The 25829-nt window shown below is 41.9% G+C and overlaps 3 protein-coding genes across 5 annotated transcripts in view; 2 read left to right on the forward strand and 1 right to left on the reverse strand.

Moving 5' to 3' along the window:
* Nucleotides 1-101: 101 nt before the first annotated feature.
* Nucleotides 102-9558, reverse strand: LOC139581208 (zinc finger protein 24-like). Of its 2 annotated transcripts, XR_011676167.1 has the most exons (7): nucleotides 9121-9558; nucleotides 8661-8748; nucleotides 8458-8566; nucleotides 7150-8215; nucleotides 3828-3967; nucleotides 3393-3498; nucleotides 102-1230 (listed from the first exon to the last, which is right to left on the reverse strand). XR_011676167.1 is itself a non-coding variant. In XM_071410731.1 (4 exons), the coding sequence occupies exons 1-4, from the start codon at nucleotides 6348-6350 to the stop codon at nucleotides 602-604; spliced, it is 1176 nt and encodes a 391-aa protein (XP_071266832.1). In that variant the 5' UTR covers nucleotides 6351-7140; the 3' UTR covers nucleotides 102-601. The 2 variants fall into 2 exon arrangements, 1 of the variants encoding a protein (XP_071266832.1); XM_071410731.1 differs by lacking the exons at nucleotides 7150-8215; nucleotides 8458-8566; nucleotides 8661-8748; nucleotides 9121-9558 and adding an exon at nucleotides 6050-7140.
* pgls (6-phosphogluconolactonase) lies at nucleotides 9157-16242 on the forward strand. 2 transcript variants are annotated; one of them, XM_071410908.1, is made up of 6 exons: nucleotides 9157-9288; nucleotides 10664-10932; nucleotides 11668-11775; nucleotides 12222-12323; nucleotides 14979-15119; nucleotides 15404-16242. In XM_071410908.1, the coding sequence occupies exons 2-6, from the start codon at nucleotides 10669-10671 to the stop codon at nucleotides 15548-15550; spliced, it is 762 nt and encodes a 253-aa protein (XP_071267009.1). In that variant the 5' UTR covers nucleotides 9157-9288; nucleotides 10664-10668; the 3' UTR covers nucleotides 15551-16242. The 2 variants fall into 2 exon arrangements, with proteins under 2 accessions (XP_071267009.1, XP_071267000.1); XM_071410899.1 differs by lacking the exon at nucleotides 9157-9288 and adding an exon at nucleotides 9564-10034.
* A 149-nt stretch (nucleotides 16243-16391) lies between these two features.
* The window catches only part of LOC139581136 (procollagen galactosyltransferase 1-like), a 32578-nt gene continuing 23140 nt past the window's right edge, over nucleotides 16392-25829 (forward strand). Inside the window, exon 1 of the mRNA XM_071410597.1 lies at nucleotides 16392-16757. Within this exon, the coding sequence (XP_071266698.1) occupies nucleotides 16540-16757 (218 nt within the window). The 5' untranslated portion in view covers nucleotides 16392-16539. The remainder of the gene's footprint in view (nucleotides 16758-25829) is intronic.

Below are 25829 nucleotides of genomic sequence, written 5' to 3' on the forward strand. Positions count from 1 at the left end.
GTGCATTTTATACTTGTTTTGTACATAATGCTTCCATGAGTGTCAGTTGTTTTTCTGGAATATATTCATTTGCTTTCATAATTAAAACAGCATTAAGGGTATAACATTTCAATCATTTAATCATTGCCATGTTTACATTTTTATAACATATGGAATACAAATGTAATGTGAGTACAAATAGGTAAATGTATTACTGTACCCATTTAATTCATTACAGAAAATTATTTGGCACACGTTTACGTGACCGGTCTACTACACTGGCATTCTTCACAGTAGCACAAACAACTGGTATCAGGACCACCACTGTTTAGCACAAACAGTACATGTCTTTAGAGATACTTCAAAAATGTCTAGTCTCTTGCCAATTGTGTGACAACAAGGCAGTGTGTGTGCAATCCTACAATCAGAGCAGAGGGAAAACTTGAATGAAACAGTTATCTGCCATGTAGTGAAGAGTAACAGCTTGGTCATTAGGGCACACAGTAGCGCAAAACAGTTAACTTTTAAAAAATCTACCTACTGAAAACCATGATTACAATACGGCTAAAGATGTTTCAGTTGACAGTTTTCAAAACAAGGTTGAAATGTAAATAAAATACAATTAATTGAAACATTGGTGTGTGTTAAAACCGTGTTTATAGGTGTAGCTCTTCCCACAGTCGACACAGCTATAAGGCTTCTCCCCGGTGTGACTCCGGAGATGGACATTCAACGAGCTCTTCTGAGAGAAACTCTTCCCACACTCTGTGCAACTGTAAGGTTTCTCCCCAGAGTGTGTACGCTGATGCAGCTTCAGGTATGTCTTCTGAGCAAAGCGCTTCCCGCAAACGGTGCAGCCAAACGGTTTCTCTCCGGAGTGGCGTCTGATGTGGACTTTCAAGTAGCTCAAATAACCAAAGCTCTTCCCACAAAACAAACAGTCAAACTGCTGCTTCAGGTCTTTTCCAGTTCCCTGCTGGTGGCTTGGACGGTTTCTTGGTGCGTACGTGTTGCGGGGAGGATAGTCCATGTACATCCCATCGGCTGTGTCAGGGCCAGGCTCTGCTGTGTGGTCAACCAGACCAGCCAGAGTGGGGTCTTCCATGAGACTCTCAATGGATGTGGGCTGCTCTGTGTCAGGCTGTACCTGATGGCTGCCTGTAGGGTATGTGTTCAAGTCCCCCTTGTATAGGTGAAGTTGACTGGCAGCTGCTCTCGCTACTGCTGGAGCATCCTCCACAGCTACGCTCCCTGTACAGTACAAATTAAAACAAATCAATACCGGCATCACAGCTGTGAAACAATTCAATAACCAGTCCCATATAGGGCTATTGCAGTGACTGTATTACTGCCACACCGGCAATCATGAGTCACAACTGCAGTAAAATTAGTAGTACCCAACTCGCTAACTCATCAGGTCCTAATGGTCTGGTACTCAGGGCACTACTTTCTCTAACCACTCTGACACCAATGCAAATGCAGTTGAAAATCACATCAAGTCAGAAGTTTACATACACTTAGGTTGGAGTCATTAAAACTCATTTTTCAACCACTCCACAAATGTCTTGTTATCAAACTATAGTTTTGGCAAGTCGGTTAGGACATCTACTTTGTGCATGACAAGTAATTTTCCCAACATTTCACTATCACAATTCAAGTGGGTCAGAAGTTTACATACACTAAGTTGACTGTGCCTTTAAACAGCTTGGAAAATTCCAGAAAATGTTGTCATGGCTTCTGATAGGCTAATTGACATCATTCGAGTCAATTGGAGGTGTACCTGTGAAGTATCTAAAGTATCTATATCCACAGTAAAACGAGTCCTATATCAACATAACCTGAAAGACCGCTCAGCAAGGAAGAAGCCACTGCTCCAAAACCACCATAAAAAAGGCCAGACTACGGTTTGCAACTGCACATGGGGACAAAGATCGTACTTTTTGGAGAAATGTACTCTGGTCTGATGAAACAAAAATAGAACTGTTTGGCCATAATGACCATCGTTATGTTTGGAGGAAAAAGGGGGACGCTTGCAAGCCGAAGAACACCATCCCAACCGTGAAGCACGGGGAGTGGCAGCATCATGTTGTGGGGGTGCTTTGCTGCCGGAGGGACTGGTGCACTTCACAAAATAGATGGCATCATGAGGTAGGAAAATTATGTGGATATATTGAAGCAACATCTCAAGACATCAGTCAGGAAGTTAAAGCTTGGTCGCAAATGGGTCTTCCAAATGGACAATGACCCCAAGCATACTTACAAAGTTGTGGCAAAATGGCTGAAGGACAACAAAGTCAAGGTATTGGAGTGGCCATCACAAATCCCGGACCTCAATCCTACAGAAAATTTGTGGGCAGAACTGAAAAAGCGTGTGTGAGCAAGGAGGCCTACAAACCTGATTTAGTTACACCAGCTCTGTCAGGAGGAATGGGCCAAAATTCACCCAACTTATTGTGGGAAGCTTGTGGAAACATTTGACACAAGTTAAACAATTTAAAGGCAATGCTACCAAATACTGAGTTTATGTAAACTTCTGACCCACTGGGAAGGTGATGAAAGAAATAAAAAGCTGAAATAATTCATTCTCTCTACTATTATTCTGACATTTCACATTCTTAAAATAAAGTGGTGATCCTAATTGACCTAAGACAGGAAATGTTTACTTGGATTAAAATGTCAGGAATTGTGAAAAACTGAGTTTAAATGTATTTGGCTAAGGTGTATGTAAACTTCAACTGTATATCTTTGGACTTCTAAGGCTTGTATCATTCACAACGAAAGTTGCCAAATAACTCTAAATCTGTTTCAAATGATCCATTTTACGCTCAACATAGCCACTTCATATGTGCACATCCATTCTATTTTATTCAGGTAACTTCAATTATATTCTTCTTACTATAAAATCATAATATAAAGTAATGGCACAGATCTTATAAGCATATATTGCCTGCTAAATGAACAAGCCTATGGCATGGTGCATAGCCAGATAACATACAGTTGGCCAACTCATTCTGTTCTTCTGAAATACATTTGTCATATAATGTTTCTTTAGACCTGTCATAAATTCATTATTTTAGGTTGTGCTGTGTAGTCAATTGATGTATTCAACTTTTTTAAAATGCAGATATTCCAAAGGCGCGCATCAGAGGCTTGTACGAGTGGAGCCTGGAGATGCTAAACGTATTTATGTTATTTAACAGTCAATTACCGTGAGACGAGCTGTCTTTCGCATGACAATAACAGGCTGACAAAATGTAATCACCGCCACAGCCCTAGTTCCTTAACAAGTCATAGTAGCATACAACTCTTATCCAGAGACTTACAATTGCAACTTGCATCCTTCCTTCATGAAAGGATATCATTTATTTTACATATGAATGAGCTGTCCGAATTTCAATGATCACGACACATACTTTTTCTGTTGCTTGCATGTCCCCTCTGCTGGTCCACTGGCTGATCCTCAAACAGCTCTTCTTTGATAAACACCAAGTCAGGCTCATTGTCCACCAAGTCTACTGCCTACACATGACAGGTGAGTGACCGTTACTAGACAACACATGGTTATTTTTTATTCTGAATGTAACAGAAGCACCTTTGTAACCTTCATTGTGATCCGAGAGTATAACCCTTCCCAGTCCCAATTCACTCCTTAACCCTTTCCCTAGGCCCTAACCCTTTGATCTGAATGGTCTGGATAGGTATAAACACTCAGCTTCCACCACATTGCTTGGTCTTTAATCTTACAGATCTGCAAACATCAAATCGGTAGGACTATTGTCAGGGGAAGGGAGCAAATTGGGACAGCCTGGCTAGCAGATGCACTATTCAAGAATATTAATAAATCTGACCTGAGTGACCTCATCATCGCCCAAGATTGCCGATCCAATTGTTGTCTCTTTATCCTGAGGGATTGACTCCGCATCTCTCCATAGATCCATGCACCAGTCCTTACCAAAGACACCCTCTATCGCGGGGGCAGACTGCCTCTCTGAAAATGGAAGCGTCTATCATGAATATACTGACCGTGGCTGAACCAGCCTCCATTCATCTTCTCATTAAACAGCTCTGCAAGCGTTATAACGTTAAAATATGTTACTCACCAAATATGCCTGCAACTATCGCCATTTACTGCCATTACGCCCGGTATGTACTTCCAAAAAAGGTCTAAATAAAAATCGATAAGCTAAGTATTGTTTTTTGACCCGAAGAGGTGCCTATTGGTAGCTCTTCCAGGTCAAAAACAATACATAGACAAAATGTCCGGTTGCTTATACATTTTTATTTAGACTGTTTTTGGAAGTACATACATGCTTGCAGAGTTGTCTACTGAGAAGATGAATAGAAGCTTTGTGGGCAAAGAGGAGATTGTCATATCAAATCAAACTGTATTTGTTATGTGTTCGTAAACACGTGTAGACTAATTGTTAAATGCTTGCGTACATGTTGTCGCCTGCAACTGTGTTAAAACCGGTTAAAACAGTGCAGTAACTGTATAATTTGTATTTTTGAAATGTTTTTTGATGTAATATGAAAGTAGAGAGCTTTATGTTTCTAGAACTGTACCGCAATTGAGAAGTTGCTGACCTTTTCCAAAATAATGATACAAGGAATAAATACACAGTGAATAACTTGTAAAAAAATAACATGGCTATATACAGTGAATACCAGTACTGATTCGATGTGCAGGGGTATGACGTAATTAAGGTAGCTATGTACATATAGGTAGCGGTAAAGTGACTAGGCAACGGGATAGATAATAAACCGTGGCAGCAGCGTGTGTGGTGAGTGTGAAAGTGTGTGTGGGCTTATGTAGTGTGTATGTTGGGGTGTAAGTATGTGTGTGGATAGAGTCCAATGTGTGTATAGAGTCGGTGCAAGAGAGTTAGTGCAAAAAAGGTTCAATGCAGGTAGGCCGGGTAGCCATTTGATTAGCTATTTAGAAGTCTTGTTGGTTTCAGACTTGGTGCACCGGTACCACTTTCCATGCGGTCGCAGAAAACGGTTTATATCGCTTGGGTGGCTGGCATCAGACACATTTTGGGTTCTTCCTCTGACACTGCCTGGTGTAGAGGTCCTCGGTGGCAGGGAGCTCGGCCTCATCCATCGATGTGGATGGGGGCATGCTCACCCCTCTGTTCCTGTAGTCCACGATCTGCTCCTTTCTCTTGCTGACGTTGAGGGGGAGGTTGTTGTGCTGGCACCTCATTGCCAGGTCTCTGACCTCCTCCCTATAGGCTGCCGCATTGTCGGCAAACTTGATGGTGTTGGAGTTGTGCGCAGCCACGCAGTTGTGGGTGAACAGGAGGGGACTAAGCACACAACCCTGAGGGGCCACGGTGTTGATGGTCAGTGTGGCAGATGTGTTGTTGCCTACCCTCACCGCCTGGGGGAGGCCAGTCAAGAAGTCCAGGAACCAGTTGCTGACCTCCCAGGGTTCTGAGCTTGGAGGGGACTATGATGTTGAATGCTGAGCTGTAGTTTAACAAACGGTTAAATTACCATACACCTTTACAGGTTAGGGTTCCGACACGGACCAATGTTCATGACACAGCGCTCGTTTACGGAAAACAGCTGGAAGACAGAGGCGTACCTGTGCTAATTAACGTTCGCCATCTGTGTCTCCGAACACCTTCGTGTAAACGGAAGATGGACGCCACAAACATGTTGTCGCCTGCAACTGTGTTAAAACCGGTTAAAACAGTGCAGTAACTGTATAATTTGCATTTGTGAAATGTTTTTTGATGTAATATGAAAGTAGAGAGCTTTATGTTTCTAGAACTGTACCGCAATTGAGAATTGAGTCACGTTTAGATGGAGTAACGTTATTTGGCTGTTTGGCCGACGTCACATAAAAAGTTATCAAAACTAACAATGTACTGATTACATCACCCAAAGAATAGCCCGCAATTACACAGAATGTGTGCAGCTAATTGCGGGCTATTCTTTGGGTGCTGAAATCACTAGTTGTATCTCAATTCTGCCCACACTAGTCTTAACTCGTTAATCGTGGAATGTATTTTCATCGGCTACAGTAGCAAGCTAGCTAACGTTACCGTCTAAAAATGCTCACCTCGGTTCTCTGTTGCTCGATGCGTAAATATTTGTCCCGAGACCTGAACTCCATTCTGACAACGGCTGGCAATGACCCTTTTACGCTCGTGCAGTTTTACAGTCTTTAATTCAATCTCTAGCAGATAACATTTCTTCTTTAATGCCTCGTTCTCATTCATGTGTTGGGATATTTCAGAACGGAGAACGGCCGAGCACTCGTCGACAAGTTTACCGATTTCAACCACAGCAGCTTTGCTTAGCATTTCCATAATGCAAGATAACTGGTTCTGAAAACTTCCCCGATTTATCATCGTATTCATGATTTTGTTTTAAAAATAAACTAAGTCCAACGTGTATGATAGGCTGGCGATATTAATAAAATGGAATAATAATAGACATTGATTGGGTGGCTAGCTAGCTGAAATAGACCAGGGATAAGAGAAATTACGAGATAGGAATCCCATTGGCCAAAGAACTGCGAATGTATAAAGCCTCACCCATCAGACTGCCGACCAATCGCGTTTAAGTTGTCAAGCTGCGTCACGCGGTTGCTAAACTGATCGTCACGCAATCCCTTCTCAAAGTCGGGGTATGCCTATTTTCCTCGAAAGTACGATGCAAAAGCTATACGATATTACAGATAAGTTAATTATCTCACATCTCCGAAAATATTTTTAATGTTGTACTTCTTGTCTAAATTCATGCTAATGTTGGGGGTTTAGAGCTAGCCCAATTGACTCCCATTCACTCCTTGAAGGAGAGCTCTCCTTGTCCCAGAATCGCCCAGAATGCACCGCGCGGCTCATTGACGACGCATGGGCATCGTAGACAATGGGCTGTAATTGAATGCAATGGAGTTTCCCATCTTCTCAAAAATATCTCTGAATAGACCTCTCGCTCATGAATCTAAACATTACCGCTTTGAATTGTGGGATACTTTACCGTAAATCCCATAATACTTTACCGTAAATCCCATAAGTAAAGGTCACGACCACATTTTTGTTGTGCTTTAATTCATGGTTTACGTCAAATATCCCACAATCCAATGCGGTAATGTTTAGATCCAATTAAAAACTACACCCTTGGCAATCGGCTGTTACTTTCACGGCTATATTTCACCTCCAAAACCGATTTCAAATGAGGAAAACGATATCCAGGCTGTATCACATCCGGCCGTGATTTGGAGTCCCATAGGGCGGCGCACAATTGGCCCAGCGTCGTCCGGGTTTGGCCGTCATTGTAAATAAGAATGTGTTCTTAACTGGCTTGCCTAGTTAAATAAAGGTTACATTTGAATAAAATAAAAATGTCAGACAGCAAAATAGAGACCTGGCAAATGTTGAAAAATAGGACAGCTTAATTTTTCTGAAAAGCAAAGACTAATATTCTATGAGGAAAACTTTGAATGACTGAAGTCCAGCAAATCCACTGCAGAGGCTGTAGGCCTATGGTTGGTACTAGTACGGATGAGGTCTATTTGTCCATCTGTCCTCTTGTAAACTGGACTCACTGTAAACATGCATGCTAAACTCTGTATGTACACCCATGTGTTTCTTAAGGTTACAGTTTTTAGTAAATCCCTTCCCACATTTCACACAAACATAAGGTTTTTCTCCAGTGTGGGTGCGCTGGTGCATATCGAGAGTGCATTTTTGAATGAAGCTCTTGCCACAGTCGAGGCAGCGATATGGCTTTTCTCCGGTGTGTGTGCGTTGGTGGGTATAAAGATGCCCTTTCTGTGCGTATCTCTTTCCACACAGCGTGCATCGGTACGGTTTCTCTCCAGTGTGACTTCGCTGGTGTATTTCCAGCTGACTAGAACACCTGAAGTTCTTGCCACATTGCATACAGCCAAATCGTTTAGCTCCTGATGTTCTCAGGCTGTGGATCTTCATGTTCGACTTTGCCACACTGAAGCTCTGAGAGGGCACATTTGTTATACCACCACAGCTGTTTCCAGTTATGGAGTTTCTCTGTGCAGCAGGTGTGATCTGCTGCGCATCCTGGCTCTGTGAACATGCAGGTGGCGTCCAATGCGTGTCCAGGTCCTCCAATTGCACCCCGGAGGGCTGAGTGCTGTGGTTCACCTGGCTCTCAGTAAATATAGGGTGGTTGTCTGAGCTGTCTGGACAATGCTGAAGCACATCGAGACACCCAACATCTGTATCAAGTGATGTTGCTGCTCCTGTTTGTGACACAGGAAGGAATGTATAAGTATATCTTTTAGAACATAATTAAACAGTTCAACCTTTATATTCAGTTACACAAGACAAGCCGATGCTTCTGCATTTTGCCTATTGCACTATATTACCCAACCTTCTGGGTTACCCAACTGTTCAGCAATGCCGATACAAGTCACTGTCCTCCCTGACAGTGTACTATTTGGCACCCAGGCCCTCATGTGATTTTTAACCCATCAACACTCACCATTTTCATTTATGAGTTCGGTCTTTGGCCCACTACCCCATACGTCCACCTCTGAAGGTTCCTCCTTGATCACAATCAACTCAGGCTGGTCTCTCACCACTGTGGTAGGCTTTAGGGTAAATAACAACAGCTTAGCAAAAAAATGGTAACTAGAAGGACATTACAGTAAGGCTACTTGACAGAAGGAATGACAGTTAACTTACCACTGTTTCCAAAACAAGAGCACCATCTTCAATCTGATGGATGACGTGCATCTCTTGGGGAGGACAAATATTTTCCCAGGAACTCTCACTAAGCATACAAGAAAACAAATAGATTAAATTCTGCCAGATGAAAAGGGTTGTGTTCAATCAATAAATCAAGTATTTAATAAAATCATTTTTACATCAGCATTTATCAAGAACTGCTTTACAGTTACCCAGCCTAACCCCAAAGAGCAAGCAGAAGCCACAGGATTCAAGCAACACAGGGTTTCATGCAGAATCATTCTAATATCTGTGATTTGTGGCCAGTATAATCCAGACCTGGGTCAAAAACTATAGCAAATTAGAAATGTGCACTTTTGGGACTCAAATACAGCACACGTCTTTGACCCAGATCTATTCACACACACAAGTACATTACCTGCCCATAGAATATTCAATAAGGGTCAACTTTACAAACCTTTTTTTGATTGCAGGTATTTTGGGCTCAGACTGAGGTCTTTCACAATAATCGTTCATTGAACCATCTCTCGCTCTTGTTGGCGTTTTCGTGCGTGTATCTGCCGTTGCGTCCTGCCTGTGCCCTCCGTCGATCCAAAGCAAATTCTCCATCAGCTGCAGTTTCTCTGTAAGTGTTGCTATTTCATTCCGACCACGCGTTATTTCTAATTTTAAAACCTTTGATTCGATGTCGACTAGTTTGCTTATTTCTGAAACTGCTGCTTTTGATAACGCGTCCATGACAGAAACGAGCTGTGCTTGAAAACAAAAGGCTGTCGACATTTTGGCAAACGTATTTATATAAAACTCAAATCTGCCGATAACTGTATGTATTACTTTCAACGAGCTGTCAAATATTTAGTTTGTTGTATATAACAATGTGTGCCTCGAGTTCTTTGTACAAACATGTACACAACAAAGACGCATGGTTCCATCTACAGGATCGGAGGGGAAATCACCAAGGATCACAGCAAAGAGAACTGGCAACTTTGCATCTAAAAAGCATTTGGGAGAATAATTTTTGAACATTTTCATTGAATAACTACCATAACTATATCGAGTAAAGGGGGTTCAATTAGTATACGTAGGTCATAGTCTGTTACTATACTGTTAATTATCAGTTAGTTGATTTACTTCTAATATCGTATACAATCCAGATCATCAAAAACGATTAGAGTGTACTACAGACCGTTCTTAGGCTTAAATCCAAATACAGTGCACATAAAACACACAGCATTTGAGGCAATCACAATCACTACAATTACCAGAATTCAACATAACAGGGCGGTCCTGGATATTTGATTGGCTAGTGGAGGAATAGTTTCAGGAAGTGCTGCGAGTTGCAAATTGCGGTCGCTGACAAAAAAAGAGAAGGTAATTCTACAAGATTAATTTTGAGTAATATGTTGGTTTTTCACACGCTTTATTAGAGCTAATAGTATGAATTTGATACCTGTCTGGAACTGGTGAGCTTCACCTACTCTCCAGATTGAGATGCAAGCTATCAATGGCACTGCAAAACTCTCTTACATGCACCATAGTGGACACTTAACGTGCATCAGTGAGATTATGCTGATAAATCCGACTGTTATACCAGTTTTCTGGTTACACAGCCTGAAACTAAGCACTGCAAAAACTTGGAAAGTTTCTTTACAAGCCAGAAAGTTAAATATAATTACATTTGAACTTAGTCTGATGTACAGGCAATGTAATGCGTAGTCACATTCAGACTACAGTGAGGTGTGAATTTTCCCGAAGAGTACTCACTATCATCATTATTATTATAGACCAGTCCACTCTTGCCTTTTTTTGTTATATTTATTGGTAGCTGGCCCGCTTCTTTTGAATTGGGGGAATTCTGCAATATCATGGTGAATTGTATAACAATGTGGTGTATTGACAGTGACACTTCCTCCTTACTGGTATAAGAAGTGCATCACTGATTATAAAATAAACTGTTTTCTGTTACCTCATCCTTCTTTTTTCCCCTTCTTCTATTCCAGTCAGGATGTCAGGCAGAAGAGTAGTGGTGTTCCCCTCAGCAGCAGAGCTTGGTCCAGCTCTGGCTCACCTGGTAGCATCTCGGGCTGACAAGGCCCTGTTGGACCATGGCCGGTTCTCCCTGGGCCTCTCAGGGGGCAGCCTGGTGTCCATGCTCAGCAAGGAGCTGCCCGCCCTGCCAGACCTGGACTGCAGCCATTGGCTAGCAGGGTTCTGTGATGAGAGGCTGGTTCCCTTCGACGATGGAGAGAGTACCTATGGACTGTACAAGGTAACATAATCTCATCGTTTACTGGTCCTCGCCTCTGCAGCTGCATATATTAAAATCAGTTCACTGTAAACCTGCTATGCACAAAAGATGGCAATTAATATACAATGAATGTACAAAATATTAAGAACACCTGTTATTTCCATGACAATTGAGACATGGATTGTGTGCAGTATGTGTGCCATTCAGAGGGGGAATGGGCAAGACAAAAGATTTAAGTGCCTTTGAACAGGGTATGGTACCAGGTGCACCGGTTTAAATTTGTGTCAAGAACTGCAACACGGCATGGTTTTTCACGCTCAACAGTTTCCTGTGTGTATCAAAAATGGTCTACCACCCAAAGGACATCCAGCCAACTTGACACAACTATGGGAAACATTGTAGTCAACATGGCCAGCATCTGTGTGGAACGCTTTTGAAACCTTGTAGAGTCCATGCCCTGAAAAATGTAGGCTGTTCAGAGGGAAAAAAGGGGGTGCAACTCAATGTTAGGAAGGTGTTCCTAAAGTTTTGTACAGTCAGTGTATGTGCATATTCTTATCCTACAGCCTGATGTCTGTATTTTTCTGCAAGCACACATATTTAATTCAGGGGCAGGGCATTTACCTTTCTCTAGTTTTCATTAAAACCTTTTAAGGCCAGTTCTATCAAGTGTTGATCCTATTAGGATCAACACTTATATTCACTTATATTCATCCTAACTCTTTATATTCAATCATGTTTTGTTTTTGTCAACAGAATCAGTTGTTCTCCAAAATCAACATCCCAGACAGTGGGGTCCTGGCGATTGACTCCTCCTTATCTGTACAGGAGTGTGCTGAGGATTATGCCCGCAAACTGAAGGAGGTACACACACACACACACACACACACACACACACACACACACACACACACACACACACACACGTATATACACACACAGTGAATGTATCACTTCTATGGTTATGAAACAAAGAAAAGTTATGACATGAAACACTGAGATATTATAGTCTATTTTGGTATGAAAGGTAGACTCAGCGATATGATGTAGATGCAAAAAGTAAACCGCATAGTTGGTCAATTTCCACAACAACTAAGAGTGTTGAAGCGCAAGACTTTACTTCTCTGCTGTTTTGGTGCCCTGTCTACCACGCTGTGAACAGTGTGAAGGGAACCCGTGCAGATACTGTGAGTAACTGTGTGTGAGCGAAGTGTTGCATCTCGCTCACCTCAATATCTCCGGTGCTGCTCATGGCAACGTCATTTCGACTGAGTCTACCTTTTTAATTATTTTGTCTCATGTACATATAGGCCTTCCCGAAGGAGGATATCCCTGTGTTTGATCTGTTGCTGCTGGGCATGGGGCCTGATGGACACACCTGTTCTCTCTTCCCAGACCATCCCCTGTTGGAGGTGAGCACAGTCTACACCCCAGTTCCAGGTTGTCTTTATTGCACTGTAGACTCGTTCCATGTTGACTCCCAGGTTGTCTTCTTTTTTTGCGGTCGCGTTGCACTGATTATCAAATCTCACAACGCCTGGTGAAGTGTTTAACATTTTCTATGATAAAGCAATCTTCTCAGACGACCTGGATCCCCGCCTGTATCACTCACTGGATTGTAATTCTGGTATCGAAGGAGCTAAAACGGATAACTGTTTACATCAATGTTACTGATACGTCTTCTTTTTTAACCATGCTGTCTTGTGATGATCAGATCATGACGTTCCATCTGGTTCTCCATGAGGGTTAAAAAACTTTTTAAAAGGCGTTGCTTGGTTTGGGAGCGTAATTAAAGCTGTTAGATACTATTCTCATCAGATAGTCTTTCATAATGGAAGAACTGTCATCTGTTATGGGAGAACAGAAAACCCTCAGCATACATGTCGGAAGCAGCCCTCTCCCAGTTTCATGTTATTTGAACTGGAAATTAGCCATAACCCCTTTACAGTTAGTTGAATACAAATATTTATGTTTAACACATGTAAGGGAAGGCGTTCATGTTGACAGAAACATCATGTATTGTAGTGCAAATCCATGAATGCATGATCGCAAATTACTGTCAGACCGACATGGGGCTTTTAACAATATTAGAAAATCTCACACCCATTCACACACCCATTTTATAAATCCCCCTGGGAACCCACCCTTCAGTCTATCATAATTAGAACATTTTTTAACGACACTTATAGATACAGTTGAAGTCGAAAGTTTACATACACCTTAGCCAAATACATTTAAACTCAGTTTTTTACAATTCCGGACATTTAATCCTAGTACAAATTCCCTTAGGTTAGTTAGGATCACCACTTTATTTTAATGTGAAATGTTAGAATAATAGTAGAGTGATTTATTTCAGCTTTTATTTTGTTCATCACATTCCCAGTGGGTCAGAAGTTTACATACACTCAATTAGTATTTGGTAGCATTGCCTTTAAATTGTTTAACTTGGGTCAAACGTTTCGGGTAGCCTTCCACAAGCTTCCCACAATAAGTTGGGTGAATCTTGGCCCATTCCTCCGGACAGAGCTGGTGTCAGGTTTGTAGGCCTCCTTGCTCGCACACGCTTTTTCAATTCTGCCCACAAATTTTCTATAGGATTGAGGTCAGGGCTTTGTGATGGCCACTCCAATACCTTGACTTTGTTGTCCTTAAGCCATTTTGCCACAACTTTGGGAGTATACTTGGGGTCCATTTGGAAGACCCATTTGCGACCAAGCTTTAACTTCCTGACTGATGTCTTGATGTTGCTTCAATATATCCACATAATTGTTCTACCTCATGATGCCATCTATTTTGTGAAGTGCACCAGTCCCTCCTGCAGCAAAGCACCCCCACAACATGCTGCTGCCACCCCCGTGCTTCACGGTTGGGATGGGGTTCTTCGGCTTGCAAGCCTCCCCTTTTTCCTCCAAACATAACGATGGTCATTATGACCAAACAGTTCTATTTTTGTTTAATCTGACCAGAGGACATTTCTCCAAAAAAAGTACAATCATTGTCCCCATGTGCAGTTGCAAACCGTAGTCTTGCTTTTTTATGGCAGTTTTGGAGCAGTGGCTTCTTCCTTGCTGAGCGGCCTTTCAGGTTATGTCGATATAGCACTTGTTTTACTGTGGATATAGATACTTTTGTACCTGTTTCTTCCAGCATCTTCACAAGGTCCCTTGCTGTTGTTCTGGGATTGATTTGCACTTTTCGCACCAAAGTACGTTCATCTCTAGGAGACAGAACGCGTCTCCTTCCTGAGCGGTATGATAGCTGCGTGGTCCCATGGTGTTTATACTTGTGTACTATTGTTTGTTCAGATGAACGTGGTACCTTCAGGCGTTTGGAAATTGCTCCCAATGATGAGCCAGACTTGTGGAGGTCTACAATTTATTTTCTGAGGTCTTGGCTGATTTCTTTAGATTTTGCCACGATGTCTAGCAAAGAGGCACTGAGTTTGAAGGTTGGCCTTGAAATACATCCACAGGTACACCTCCAATTGAATCAAATGATGTCAATTAGCCTATCAGAAGCTTCTAAAGCCATGACAACATTTTCTGGAATTTTCCAATCTTTTTAAAGGCGTAGTCAACTTAGTGCATGTAAACTTCTGACCCACTGGAATTGTGATACAGTGAAATAATCTGTCTGTACGCAATTGTTGGAAAACTTACTTGTGTCATGCACAAAGTAGATGTCCTAACCGACTTGCCAAACTATAGTTTGTTAACAAGAAATTTGTGGATTGGTTGAAAAACTCGTTTTAATTACTCCAACCTAAATGTATGTAAACTTCTGACTTCAACTGTAATATGCAGTAGGTTTAAATATGGATTCAAAGGTATGGGGCTATACATGAATGTACAGACAGTATTTTGTGGAGTCTCAGTGTAAGGTTTAAAAAAATATCTTTAGATTCTTCCTTTCAGTTAATTTAGGTCTGGTTCTGTCCAGTACTGTGTTTATTTAATGTGTTCCTTTACACACACGGATACACCTGTCCTGTCATGCATGTGTTGTTTTAGTCACTCCACTGGCTATGTATGGACCGTTCTTGTGTTTTGGGTTTACCACTCTTTTAGGAAACCCAGAAAATTGTGGCCCCAATCGGTGACTCGCCCAAGCCCCCACCACAACGTGTGACCATGACATTTCCCATGGTGAACTCAGCCCGCTGTGTGGTCTTTGTGTCAACAGGGGGCAGCAAAGCACCAGTGCTAAAGGTACTGTATCCTGTCCTCCAAACTAGCATCCTCTCTGATGCACTAATATCTCACTCTGATCCTAACCTATTAAGAATCAAGAAATGTCACTATGAAGACTTGATTCAGTTTATTTGTATTTATGTTTACCTGTGAATGCACTGTTATAAAAAAAATTATAATCACTAAAATAAATGTCGCTGTACAACAGTAATGGATTGAGAGCATTTCTGTGGTTGTTGATAACACTACGACAAGTGTGCGATTCCTTTCAACTTGTGAGTTTCTGTTTTGGTCTCCCACAGCAAGTGCTGGAGGGTGGGGAAGGCCCGGCCCTACCTGCAGCCAGAGTGGTCCCCAGCCAAGGTGAGCTGTTCTGGCTCATAGATGAACCAGCTGCTGCCTCCTTGACACTCCAGGTGGAGAGACCAGGCTCTGCAGCAAAACTCTAAAGACCAAAGAGAAGGACAAAAAGGAATTCAAGAACTCAACATCCACAGAGAAAAATGTACAGGATATCACTGAACATTCCTGTTTCTATTTGACAGTGTTATGTTTTAGACATGAGATTAAAACCTACATATCATGAAAATGGGATGTAAGTGAATGAATGAATAGGAAAAACATTGGATTGTTAACACATCAGTTGTAGAACTGTGCTGAGTGTATGTATCGTGATGGGGAAACCATTTGAAGTAGTTGCTGGATGATTAATTCCAGAGGAAACGGTGTAACGTCATAATAATACAAATAGATTTACTATTAAAGTTTCAGGGTTCTGATGTCATGAAAACTTTAGTGTGTACAATCTCGTGAAACTGTATGGGATTCCAACTAGCTGCTTGTATGGTAGCTAGCCTCAGCCAGAAAGTCTCCATATGGGACCAGTGTTTACTTTGTTACTAATCTGTTGACCTCTGTACGTTAAAGTTCGACTTTGCATTTGACTATCAAAGTGGGCGATATAATTTAGGACATGCACTTCTGTCTAACCAAAAAATGTTGGATTTTGATGATAAACTTAAATGGCACATGCCCTTGGCTAAAGGGTACAATGATGAAAAGAAAGATGTGTACAGAATTATCAATATTAACATTAAGAATTGATGAATAAAGGTAAAACAAATAAATTGCTAAATTCGTAGTAGTTTCCACATGCAAAAATTATTATTCAATATGTTATAAACTTGCTGTTACATTGTAACAACCACTGTGTAATTTAGGCCCATCCCCTTTAAACATTGAGAGACATCTCCTTTAATCCTCTGGTTGAATATCGCTGAGACTGTTTGCAGCGTTGTAATTGAGGTGTTGCGTTTTTGTCGGTGGTGACATATTTTCATATGAAAGGGCTTCAAGTCAGTGAAATATTTGCTCCTTCTGCATAGTGTGTTTCTTTGTTAGTTTATAACTTGCTTTTCTCCACTTGCTGTGCTTTGCGATGCACGGGTACAACTTCCTTCTGTCCACCGCCCTGACGATACTGTTCTCCGGACCAGCTCAAGGATACTTCCCCGAAGAGCGCTGGAGCCCCGAATCTCCACTTCTTGCCCCGCGGGTCTTCATTGCCCTCGTCTGCCGCAACTCTGAACATTCTCTGCCTTATTTCCTTGGAAATATCGAACGTCTGAATTATCCCAAGGACCGCGTGGCAATTTGGTAAGTGTGTTTAAATGTGAGGTATGGTCTCTGTTTTATGATGGTATTGATGTGGCTAGCATATTAGTTAGCTAACGTTACTGTAATTTACAAGGGCAGGGTGTCATTCCTCGTTACTGGTCAATTTTATGTATGTTTAGATGACAGTCAAACGTAACTTTCCTAGCACCAACCATAATGTAAGTTACATATGCAAGATCAGAACTACAGCTATCATTACAAATGTTCTGAAAAGATGAATCCGGGCGAGGGGGCGCGACTTTCCTTGCAGCGAGTCTGAAAGTTTTTAGGGGGAAAGGGGGGGTAGTCATTTTCCTGCAACGTCACCAGAGTGCACTGTATGGTGCATATTGTTCAATTGAATTGGTCAGATGTTTGGCATTTCTTTTGAAATAGAGGCCACTACTACTAGCCAGTGCCTACGTGGTATTTATTCACCCATTGGAAACACAGAAAGGATAGAGCCCCCCTGCCTGTAACCTGTCAACCCGTCTTCTACTGTATTTCTCCTCACCTTCGCCAAGGAGAGAATATCCCCTCTGTCTAAAAACTATCCACTCTTCTGATTTCTGAATGTGTCGCCCTAAGGGCTAGGCTAAATACTGATCTGTTAGTTCAGCTATTAAACTGAGATGATGACGACAGGAAATATAGCCACAGGAAATATCTTGACTGTCCCACATGATGAAAGCGGGAGGGGACTGTGGATCTTCATATTTTAGCAGTCTAAATGAGTGGGTGGTGGGATGGAGGTCAATTAGATTTTTTCTTGGTATTGACCAGGTCAGATAAGATACTGTGTAGCCTATTGCTAAAGGCTACACAGTATCTTATCTTAGGCTACTACTGATGAATCAAATCAAATTTTATTGGTCACATACACATGGTTAGCAGATGTTATTGCAAGTCTAGCGAAGTGCTTCTAATTCTAACCATGCAGCAATATCTAACAAGTAATCTAACAATTCCACAACAACTACCAAATACACACAATCTAAGTAAAGGAATGGAATAAGAATATATACAGTTGAAGTCGGAAGTTTACATACACATTTAAACTCAGTTTTTCACAATTCCTGACATTTAATCCTAGTAAAAATTCCCTGTCTTAGGTCAGTTAGGAGCACCACTTTATTTGAATGTGAAATGTCCGAATAATAGTAGTGAGAAGTATTTATTTCAGCTTTTATTTCTTTCATCACATTCCCAGTTGCTCAGAAGTTTACATACACTCAATTAGTATTTGGTAGCATTGCCTTTAAATTGTTTAACTTGGGTCAAACGTTTCAGGTAGCCTTCCACAAGCTTCCCACAATAAGTTGGGTGAATTTTGCCCATTCCTCCTGACAGAGCTGGTGTCACTGAGTCAGGTTTGTAGGCCTCCTTGCTCACACACGCTTTTTCAGTTCTGCCCACAAATTTTCTATAGGATTGAGGTCAGGGCTTTGTGATGGCCACTCCAATACCTTGACTTTGTTGTCCTTAAGCCATTTTGCCACAACTTTGGAAGTATGCTTGGGGTCATTGTCCATTTGGAAGGCCCATTTGCAACCAAGCTTTAACTTCCTGACTGATGTCTTGAGATGTTGCTTCAATATATCCACATAATTGTCCTACCTCATGATGCCATCTATTTTGTGAAGTGCACCAGTCCTTCCTGCAGCAAAGCACACCCACAACATGCTGCTGCCACCCCCGTGCTTCACGGTTGGGATGGTGTTCTTCGGCGTGCAAGCCTCCCCCTTTTTCCTCCAAACATAACGATGGTAATTATGGCCAAACAGTTCTATTTTTGTTTCATCAGACCAGAGTACATTTCTCCAAAAAGTACCATCTTTGTCCCCATGTGCAGTTGCAAACCGTAGTCTGGCTTTTTTATGGCGGTTTTGGAGTAGTGGCTTCTTCCTTGCTGAGCGGTCTTTCAGGTTATGCCGATATAGGACTCACTTTACTGTGGATATAGATACTTTTGTACCTGTTTCCTCCAGCATCTTCACAAGGTCCTTTGCTGTTGTTCTGGGATTGATTTGCACATTTCGCACCAAAGTACGTTCATCTCTAGGAGACAGAATGCGTCTCCTTCCTGAGCGGTATGATGGCTGCGTGGTCCCATGGTGTTTATACTTGCGTGCTATTGTTTGTACAGATGAACGTGGTACCTTCAGGCGTTTGGAAATTGCTCCCAAGGATGAACCAGACTTGTGGAGGTCTACAATTTATTTTCTGAGGTCTTGGCTGATTTCTTTAGATTTTCCCATGATGTCAAGCAAAGAGGCACTGAGTTGGAAGGTAGGCCTTGAAATACATCCAATACCTCCAATTGACTCAAATGATGTCAATTAGCATATCAGAAGCTTCTGAAGCCATGAAATAATTTTCTGGAATTTCCAAGCTGTTTAAAGGCACAGTCAACATAGTGTATGTAAACTTCTGACACACTGGAATTGTGATACAGTGAATTGTAAGTGAAATAATCTGTCTGTAAACAATTGTTGGAAAAATTACTTGTGTCATGCACAAAGTAGATTTCCTAACCGACTTGCCAAAACTATAGTTTGTTTAAACTTCTTACGCTACCGTCCCACCTGCCCAACATCCGGTGAAATTACAGAGCGCGAAATTCAAATGACAGAATTATAAATATTTAACTTTCATAAAATCACAAGTGTAATACATCAAAATGAAGCTTAACTTCTTGTTAATCCAGCCGCTGTGTCAGATTTCAAGAAGGCTTTACGGCGAAAGCACACCATGCGATTATCCGCATACAAAACCATGAAAAACATATTTCAACCAGGCAGGTGCGACACAAAAGTCAGAAATAGAGATATAATAACTGCCTTACCTTTGATGATCTTCTTCTGTTGGCACTCCAAAAGGTCCCAGTTACATCACAAATGGTATTTTTGTTCGATAATGTCCTTTTTCATATCCATAAAAACTCAGTTTAGCTGGTGCGCTTCAGCCAATAATCCACCCAGTTTCCCTCCATCAAAATGCATACAAAATGAATCCCAAACGTTACTAATAAACTTTTCCAAACAAACCTTAGGTACCCTAATACGTAAATTAACGATAAAATTTAAGACGGAGAATCCTTATTGTCTTTACCGGAGAAAAATACCAAAGAACAAGCTCTCATTGACACGCTTGGAAACACTACAGCCAAAATGGGAGCTACCTAGAAAAACTACAATTTCTGGCTAATTTTTCCAAAAACCAGCCTGAAACTCTTTCTAAAGACTGTTGACATCTAGTGGAAGCCCTAGGAACTGCAATCTGGGAGGACTTTGCCTTATAATAAAAGTGACAGTCATTGAAAATAGTGGTATTTATTTATTTATTTTTTGGGGGGGGTGGTTTGTCCTCGGCGTTTTGCTTGCCTTATCAGTTCTGCTGTACTCACAGACATTATTTTAACAGTTTTAGAAACTTTTATGTGTTTTCTATCCAAATCTACCAATTATATGCATATCCTAGCTTCTGGGCCTGAGTAACAGGCAGTTTACTTTGGGCACGCTTTTCATCCGGATGTGAAAATACTGCCCCCTACCCAAGAGAGGTTAACAAGAAATTTGTGGAGTGGTTGAAAAACGAGTTTTAATGACTCCAACCTAAGTGTATGTAAACTTCCGATTTCAACTGTACATATAAATATATATGGATGAGCAAGAAGCGGCATAGGCAAGATGCAATAAATGGTATAAAATACAGTATATACATATGAGATGAGTAATGCAAGATATATAAACATTATTAAAGTGGCATTATTAAAGTGATTAGTGATCCATTTATTAAAGTGGCCAAAGAGTTCAAGTCTGTATGTAGGCAGCAGCCTCACTGTGTTAGTGATGGCTGTTTAACATTTCAAGGACACACGTTCCGCTAGCGGAACCTCTCGACAACATTCCGCTGAAAAGGCACCGCGGGAAATTCAAAAATATTTTTTTGAAATACAGTGGGGCAAAAAAGTATTTAGTCAGCCACCAATTGTGCAAGTTCTCCCACTTAAAAAGATGAGAGAGGCCTGTAATTTTCATCATAGGTACACTTCAACTATGACAGACAAAATGAGGGGGAAAAATCCAGAAAATCTCATTGTAGGATTTTTAATGAATTTATTTGCAAATTATGGTGGAAAATAGAAGAAATAGTAGAAATCAATATTATTCTCTGAGGCTACCCGAAACGTGTCCCAGTACGCGTGATCAAAACAATCTTGAAGCGTGGATTCCGATTGGTCAGACCAGCGTTGAGTAGTCCTTGTCACGGGTACATCCTGTTTGAGTTTCTGTCTATAGGAAGGGAGGAGAAAAATGTAGTTGTGGTCAGTTTTCCCAAAGGGTGGGCGGGGATGGGCCTTGTATGCATCTCGGAAGTTAGAGTAGCAGTGATCCAGTGTATTGCCAGCACGAGTTCTACAATCAATATGCTGATAGAATTTAGGTAGCCTTGTTCTCAAATTTTCTTTGTTAAAATCCTCAGCTACAGAAAATGCAGCCTCAGGATATATGGTTCCCAGTTTGCATAAAGTCCAGTGAAGTTCCTTGAGGGCCGTTGTAGTATCGGCTTGATGGGGGATATACACGGCTTTGACAATAATCAACGAGAATTCTCTTGGGACTTATTGTTAGTGAATGAGTTGTGTACAGGCCAATGAGGCCAATGCGCTTGGACTGAGTGGAACATTGCCATAATTACAATGAACTTTTTGAAATCCTCTCAAACTAGAGTAACTGACAACATTAGTTTAGATTTAACACTTTGTGACAAACAAACCATGACAAACAAGATTGTCTGGTCTGATGAAACCAAGATTGAACTCTTTGGACTGAATGCCAAGCGTCAGGTCTGGAGGAAACCTGGCATCATCCCTACCATAAAGCATGTTGGTGGCAGCCTCATGCTGCGGGGATGTATTTCAGCGGCAGGGACTCGGAAACTAGTCAGGATCGATGGAAAGATGAACAGAGAAAAGTACAGCGAGATCATTGATGAAAACCTGCTCCAGAGCACCCAGGACCTCAGACGGGGCGAAGGTTCACCTTCCAAGAGGAGATCGACCCTAAGCACACAGCCAAGACAACGCGAGAGTGGTTTCGGGACAAGTCTCAATGTCCTTGAGTGGCCAGACTCCAGACTTGAACCCTATCGAACATCTCTGGAGAGACCTGAAAATAGCTGTGCAGCGACGCTCCCAATCCAACCTGACAGAGCTTGAGAGGATCTGCAGAGAAGAATGGGAGAAACTCCCCAATACAGGTGTTTAAAACTTGTAGCGTCACACCCAAGTAGACAACGCTGTAATCGCTGTCAAAGGTGCTTCATCAAAGTACTGAGTAAAGGGTCTGAATACTTATGTAAATGTGATAGTTACATTTTTAAATTTTATATATTTGCAAACATTTCTAAAAACCTGTTTTTGCTTTGTCATTATGGGGTATTGTGTGTAGATTGAGGGGGGAAAAAATAAGTTAATATATTTTAGAATAAGGCTGTAACGTAACAAAGTGGAAACAGTCAAGCGGTCTGAATACTTTCCGAATGCACTGTAAATAGAAATAATGAAGTGTCTTACTCGCCTCCATGGCTGGTCCTCTTTCCTATTCTTTGAAGGTTGAAGGAGCCACAGTTATACACCTGAGCCTGCTTACTTGCTCTACACAATCCATCAATCAGGTTTATACACAAGTGTGTAGTTGTGGGTTATAGGGTGTCTAATTGTTCTACATTTTTTTTCAATATGGGTGACTCTTAAAAGAGACTTTTTTTCCATACAGACATCACCTTTACCCGAACAGCACCCTCAAGTGAGAAGCAGAAATCAAAGGGAGAGAAACTGGGAATTGAATAACTGCAGCTAACATAGCTAAGTAATAAATAAGAATAAAATAAGAATACTCTTATTTCAATATGAATGGCTGTTAAAAGAGCCTTTGGTTGTGCATAGTGGCACACGGCAGAGAGCTGCAGGTCCCCTCCTGATCCTCGTGTCCATCCTCCTGACGTTATGCAGGACACAGGTAGCCTTCACACACGCCTAAATTCCCCCACCGGGCAGTTCCAGATGGCCCTGGTCAACCAACCATGCAATGTCCTACACGGTAACTGTAGCCAATCGTTTTGATGGAATCTCCAGTTGTGAGGTATCTGTAGGAATATGGAAGATAATGTCATTTATTAGACTTTTACATCACCAGGTCATTGTGGATTACTAAAGTATAATATCTCTTATAACAAATCATGATAACATTGGATAGATGGATGCATGTGCACACACGTGTGCATGTGTAGCACGTGACAACAGCGGGATCATATCAAGGATAGCATCACAAATCAATACATAAATACCACTTGGAGCTTGCTGATGAGTTGATCAGCAAGCTTCAAGCTTGTTTCTGGGGAAGGAGGAGGGGGATGGGGTTCACCATTTACACCCAAACAACATGCTCAAACAGGGTATGAGGCTCTGAGGCCCAAGCTGTCTGCTTGGCTGTGCTGGAGAGGATTGGAATGCTCTAAAATGATCTTCACTCACCTACTTTAGGCCTACCTCCATGAATGGGCCACAGTGTAGTGAGGTCACAGTATACCACGGCGTTACGGCTAGACTCTAGTCCTTGAATATACTAGCCTAACTGTGGTGGATGTGTGGGCTTAGGCTATACTCCAATTGACAGTAAATGTGTTACTGCTTGTGTAAAAAATAAAAAATAAAATTATTCAATGTTATACCAAAACGAAGCATTTTATTTATATGTGTTTGTAAGCCCATTAAGTAACATCTGTGCTTTTTCCAAACAGTTTCCTATGTTAAAAACATGGTTCATGTACTCTCGTAAACATAGAGCTATGTTATAAACACGGCCTTACAGTAACAAACAGTTTTGCACTTGGATTTCCATAATAGGCTAAAGGATATCTTACTGCTGCGTCAATGTTTTGTCAGCTCATGTTGAGATAAGTCCAGGTCCCAGCTCCAGACCACTTTTGTATACATCCAGCTATATGCCTCAGACCCAAAATGAATGTAAAATGTCATGATTGGAGTTGAAACATAGGCCTATCTGGACCTACACAACCAATCGCTTGGGCAGAATGACAGTGTAGGCTACCCCTGCATACGGTTTCTGGAGAGCACAGGAGGAGCGGATTTCGACTGTACACAAGGCTCGGAGAGTCCTGGATGTGAAATCGGTTTGATGAGTATGTAGGTACGTCTTGGACGGCTAGAGTGAGGAGGCAGGAGAGAACAAACTTAGCAAGGATCTGCCGTGTTCTCACAGACCAGTGTGACATCAGCACTCCAGCACTCCACACTGAGAAGATAGAATCTGCTTTAGCTGCCTGCCGTCAAGGGCTGGAGAATTACAAGCTGTGCTGTCAGTGGCACAGTTGTGCTTAGAGGTTTAGGCCAGACCAGCACTCTGACTCTGTTGCCTGCCTAGAAACAACCCCTAGGCACTATTCTGCATGATTTGGATAGGTTAAGGCTAAGCAATATGCGGAGTAGCTCCTCCCTTGGGCCCCATCCAGAAACGGCCCCTAACCCCTAGGCACTGATCTGGATGAATTTGACAGGAAGGCCAGCAGAATAAACATGAAGATAGTTAGCTCCTCCTTCCCCTCTGCTTACAGAATAGCCTACCTAGCCAATCCTCTCAGATCTACATGCCTAGAGGAGATATGGGATAGGGGTTGTCTCTTGACGGGGCCTAGATAGGTGTTGTAACTAGAGAACGACCGATATGGATTTTTTAGGGCCAATACCGATTTTTGGGGATCAAAGATGGACGATATTTTAAGCCGATATGCAATATCATTAATATAATTTTGCAGCGACAGCTGTGTAAATTCATCAATATACATATATATATATATATACAGTGGGGAGAACAAGTATTTGATACACTGCCGATTTTGCAGGTTTTCCTACTTACAAAGCATGTAGAGGTCTGTCATTTTTATCATAGGTACACTTCAACTGTGAGAGACGGAATCTAAAACAAAAATCCAGAAAATCACATTGTATGATTTTTAAGTAATTAATTTGCATTTTATTGCATGACATAAGTATTTGATCACCTACCAACCAGTAAGAATTCCGGCTCTCACAGACCTGTTAGTTTTTCTTTAAGAAGCCCTCCTGTTCTCCACTCATTACCTGTATTAACTGCACCTGTTTGAACTCGTTACCTGTATAAAAGACACCTGTCCACACACTCAATCAAACAGACTCCAACCTCTCCACAATGGCCAAGACCAGAGAGCTGTGTAAGGACATCAGGGATAAATTGTAGACCTGTACAAGGCTGGGATGGGCTACAGGACAATAGGCAAGCAGCTTGGTGAGAAGGCAACAACTGTTGGCACAATTATTAGAAAATGGAAGAAGTTCAAGATGACGGTCAATCACCCTCGGTCTGGGGCTCCATGCAAGATCTCACCTCGTGGGGCATCAATGATCATGAGGAATGTGAGGGATCAGCCCAGAACTACACGGCAGGACCTGGTCAATGACCTGAAGAGAGCTGGGACCACAGTCTCAAAGAAAACCATTAGTAACACACTACGCCGTCATGGATTAAAATCCTGCAGCGCACGCAAGGTCCCCCTGCTCAAGCCAGCGCATGTCCAGGCCCGTCTGAAGTTTGCCAATGACCATCTGGATGATCCAGAGGAGGAATGGGAGAAGGTCATGTGGTCTGATGAGACAAAAATAGAGCTTTTTGGTCTAAACTCCACTCGCCGTGTTTGGAGGAAGAAGAAGGATGAGTACAACCCCAAGAACACCATCCCAACCGTGAAGCATGGAGGTGGAAACATCATTCTTTGGGGATGCTTTTCTGCAAAGTGGACAGGACGACTGCACCGTATTGAGGGGAGGATGGATGGGGCCATGTATCGCGAGATCTTGACCAACAACCTCCTTCCCTCAGTAAGAGCATTGAAGATGGGTCGTGGCTGGGTCTTCCAGCATGACAACGACCCGAAACACACAGCCAGGGCAACTAAGGAGTGGCTCCGTAAGAAGCATCTCAAGGTCCTGGAGTGGCCTAGCCAGTCTCCAGA

This window comes from Salvelinus alpinus, chromosome 1 (assembly GCF_045679555.1).
Source record: "Salvelinus alpinus chromosome 1, SLU_Salpinus.1, whole genome shotgun sequence".
NCBI classification, from domain to species: Eukaryota; Metazoa; Chordata; class Actinopteri; order Salmoniformes; family Salmonidae; genus Salvelinus; species Salvelinus alpinus.

Coding starts and splice junctions, on each gene's coding strand:
- LOC139581208 (XM_071410731.1), bottom strand. CDS start 6,350: ATGAATACGATGATAAATCGGGGAAGTTTTCAGAACCAGTTATCTTGC. Junction 3,968..6,049: donor TCGAGCAACAGAGAACCGAG/GTGAGCATTTTT, acceptor TTCCATTTTCAG/AGAGGCAGTCTGCCCCCGCG. Junction 1,231..3,392: donor ACATGCAAGCAACAGAAAAA/GTATGTGTCGTG, acceptor TGTACTGTACAG/GGAGCGTAGCTGTGGAGGAT.
- pgls (XM_071410908.1), top strand. CDS start 10,669: ATGTCAGGCAGAAGAGTAGTGGTGTTCCCCTCAGCAGCAGAGCTTGGT. Junction 11,776..12,221: donor ATGCCCGCAAACTGAAGGAG/GTACACACACAC, acceptor ATGTACATATAG/GCCTTCCCGAAGGAGGATAT. Junction 15,120..15,403: donor GCAAAGCACCAGTGCTAAAG/GTACTGTATCCT, acceptor GGTCTCCCACAG/CAAGTGCTGGAGGGTGGGGA.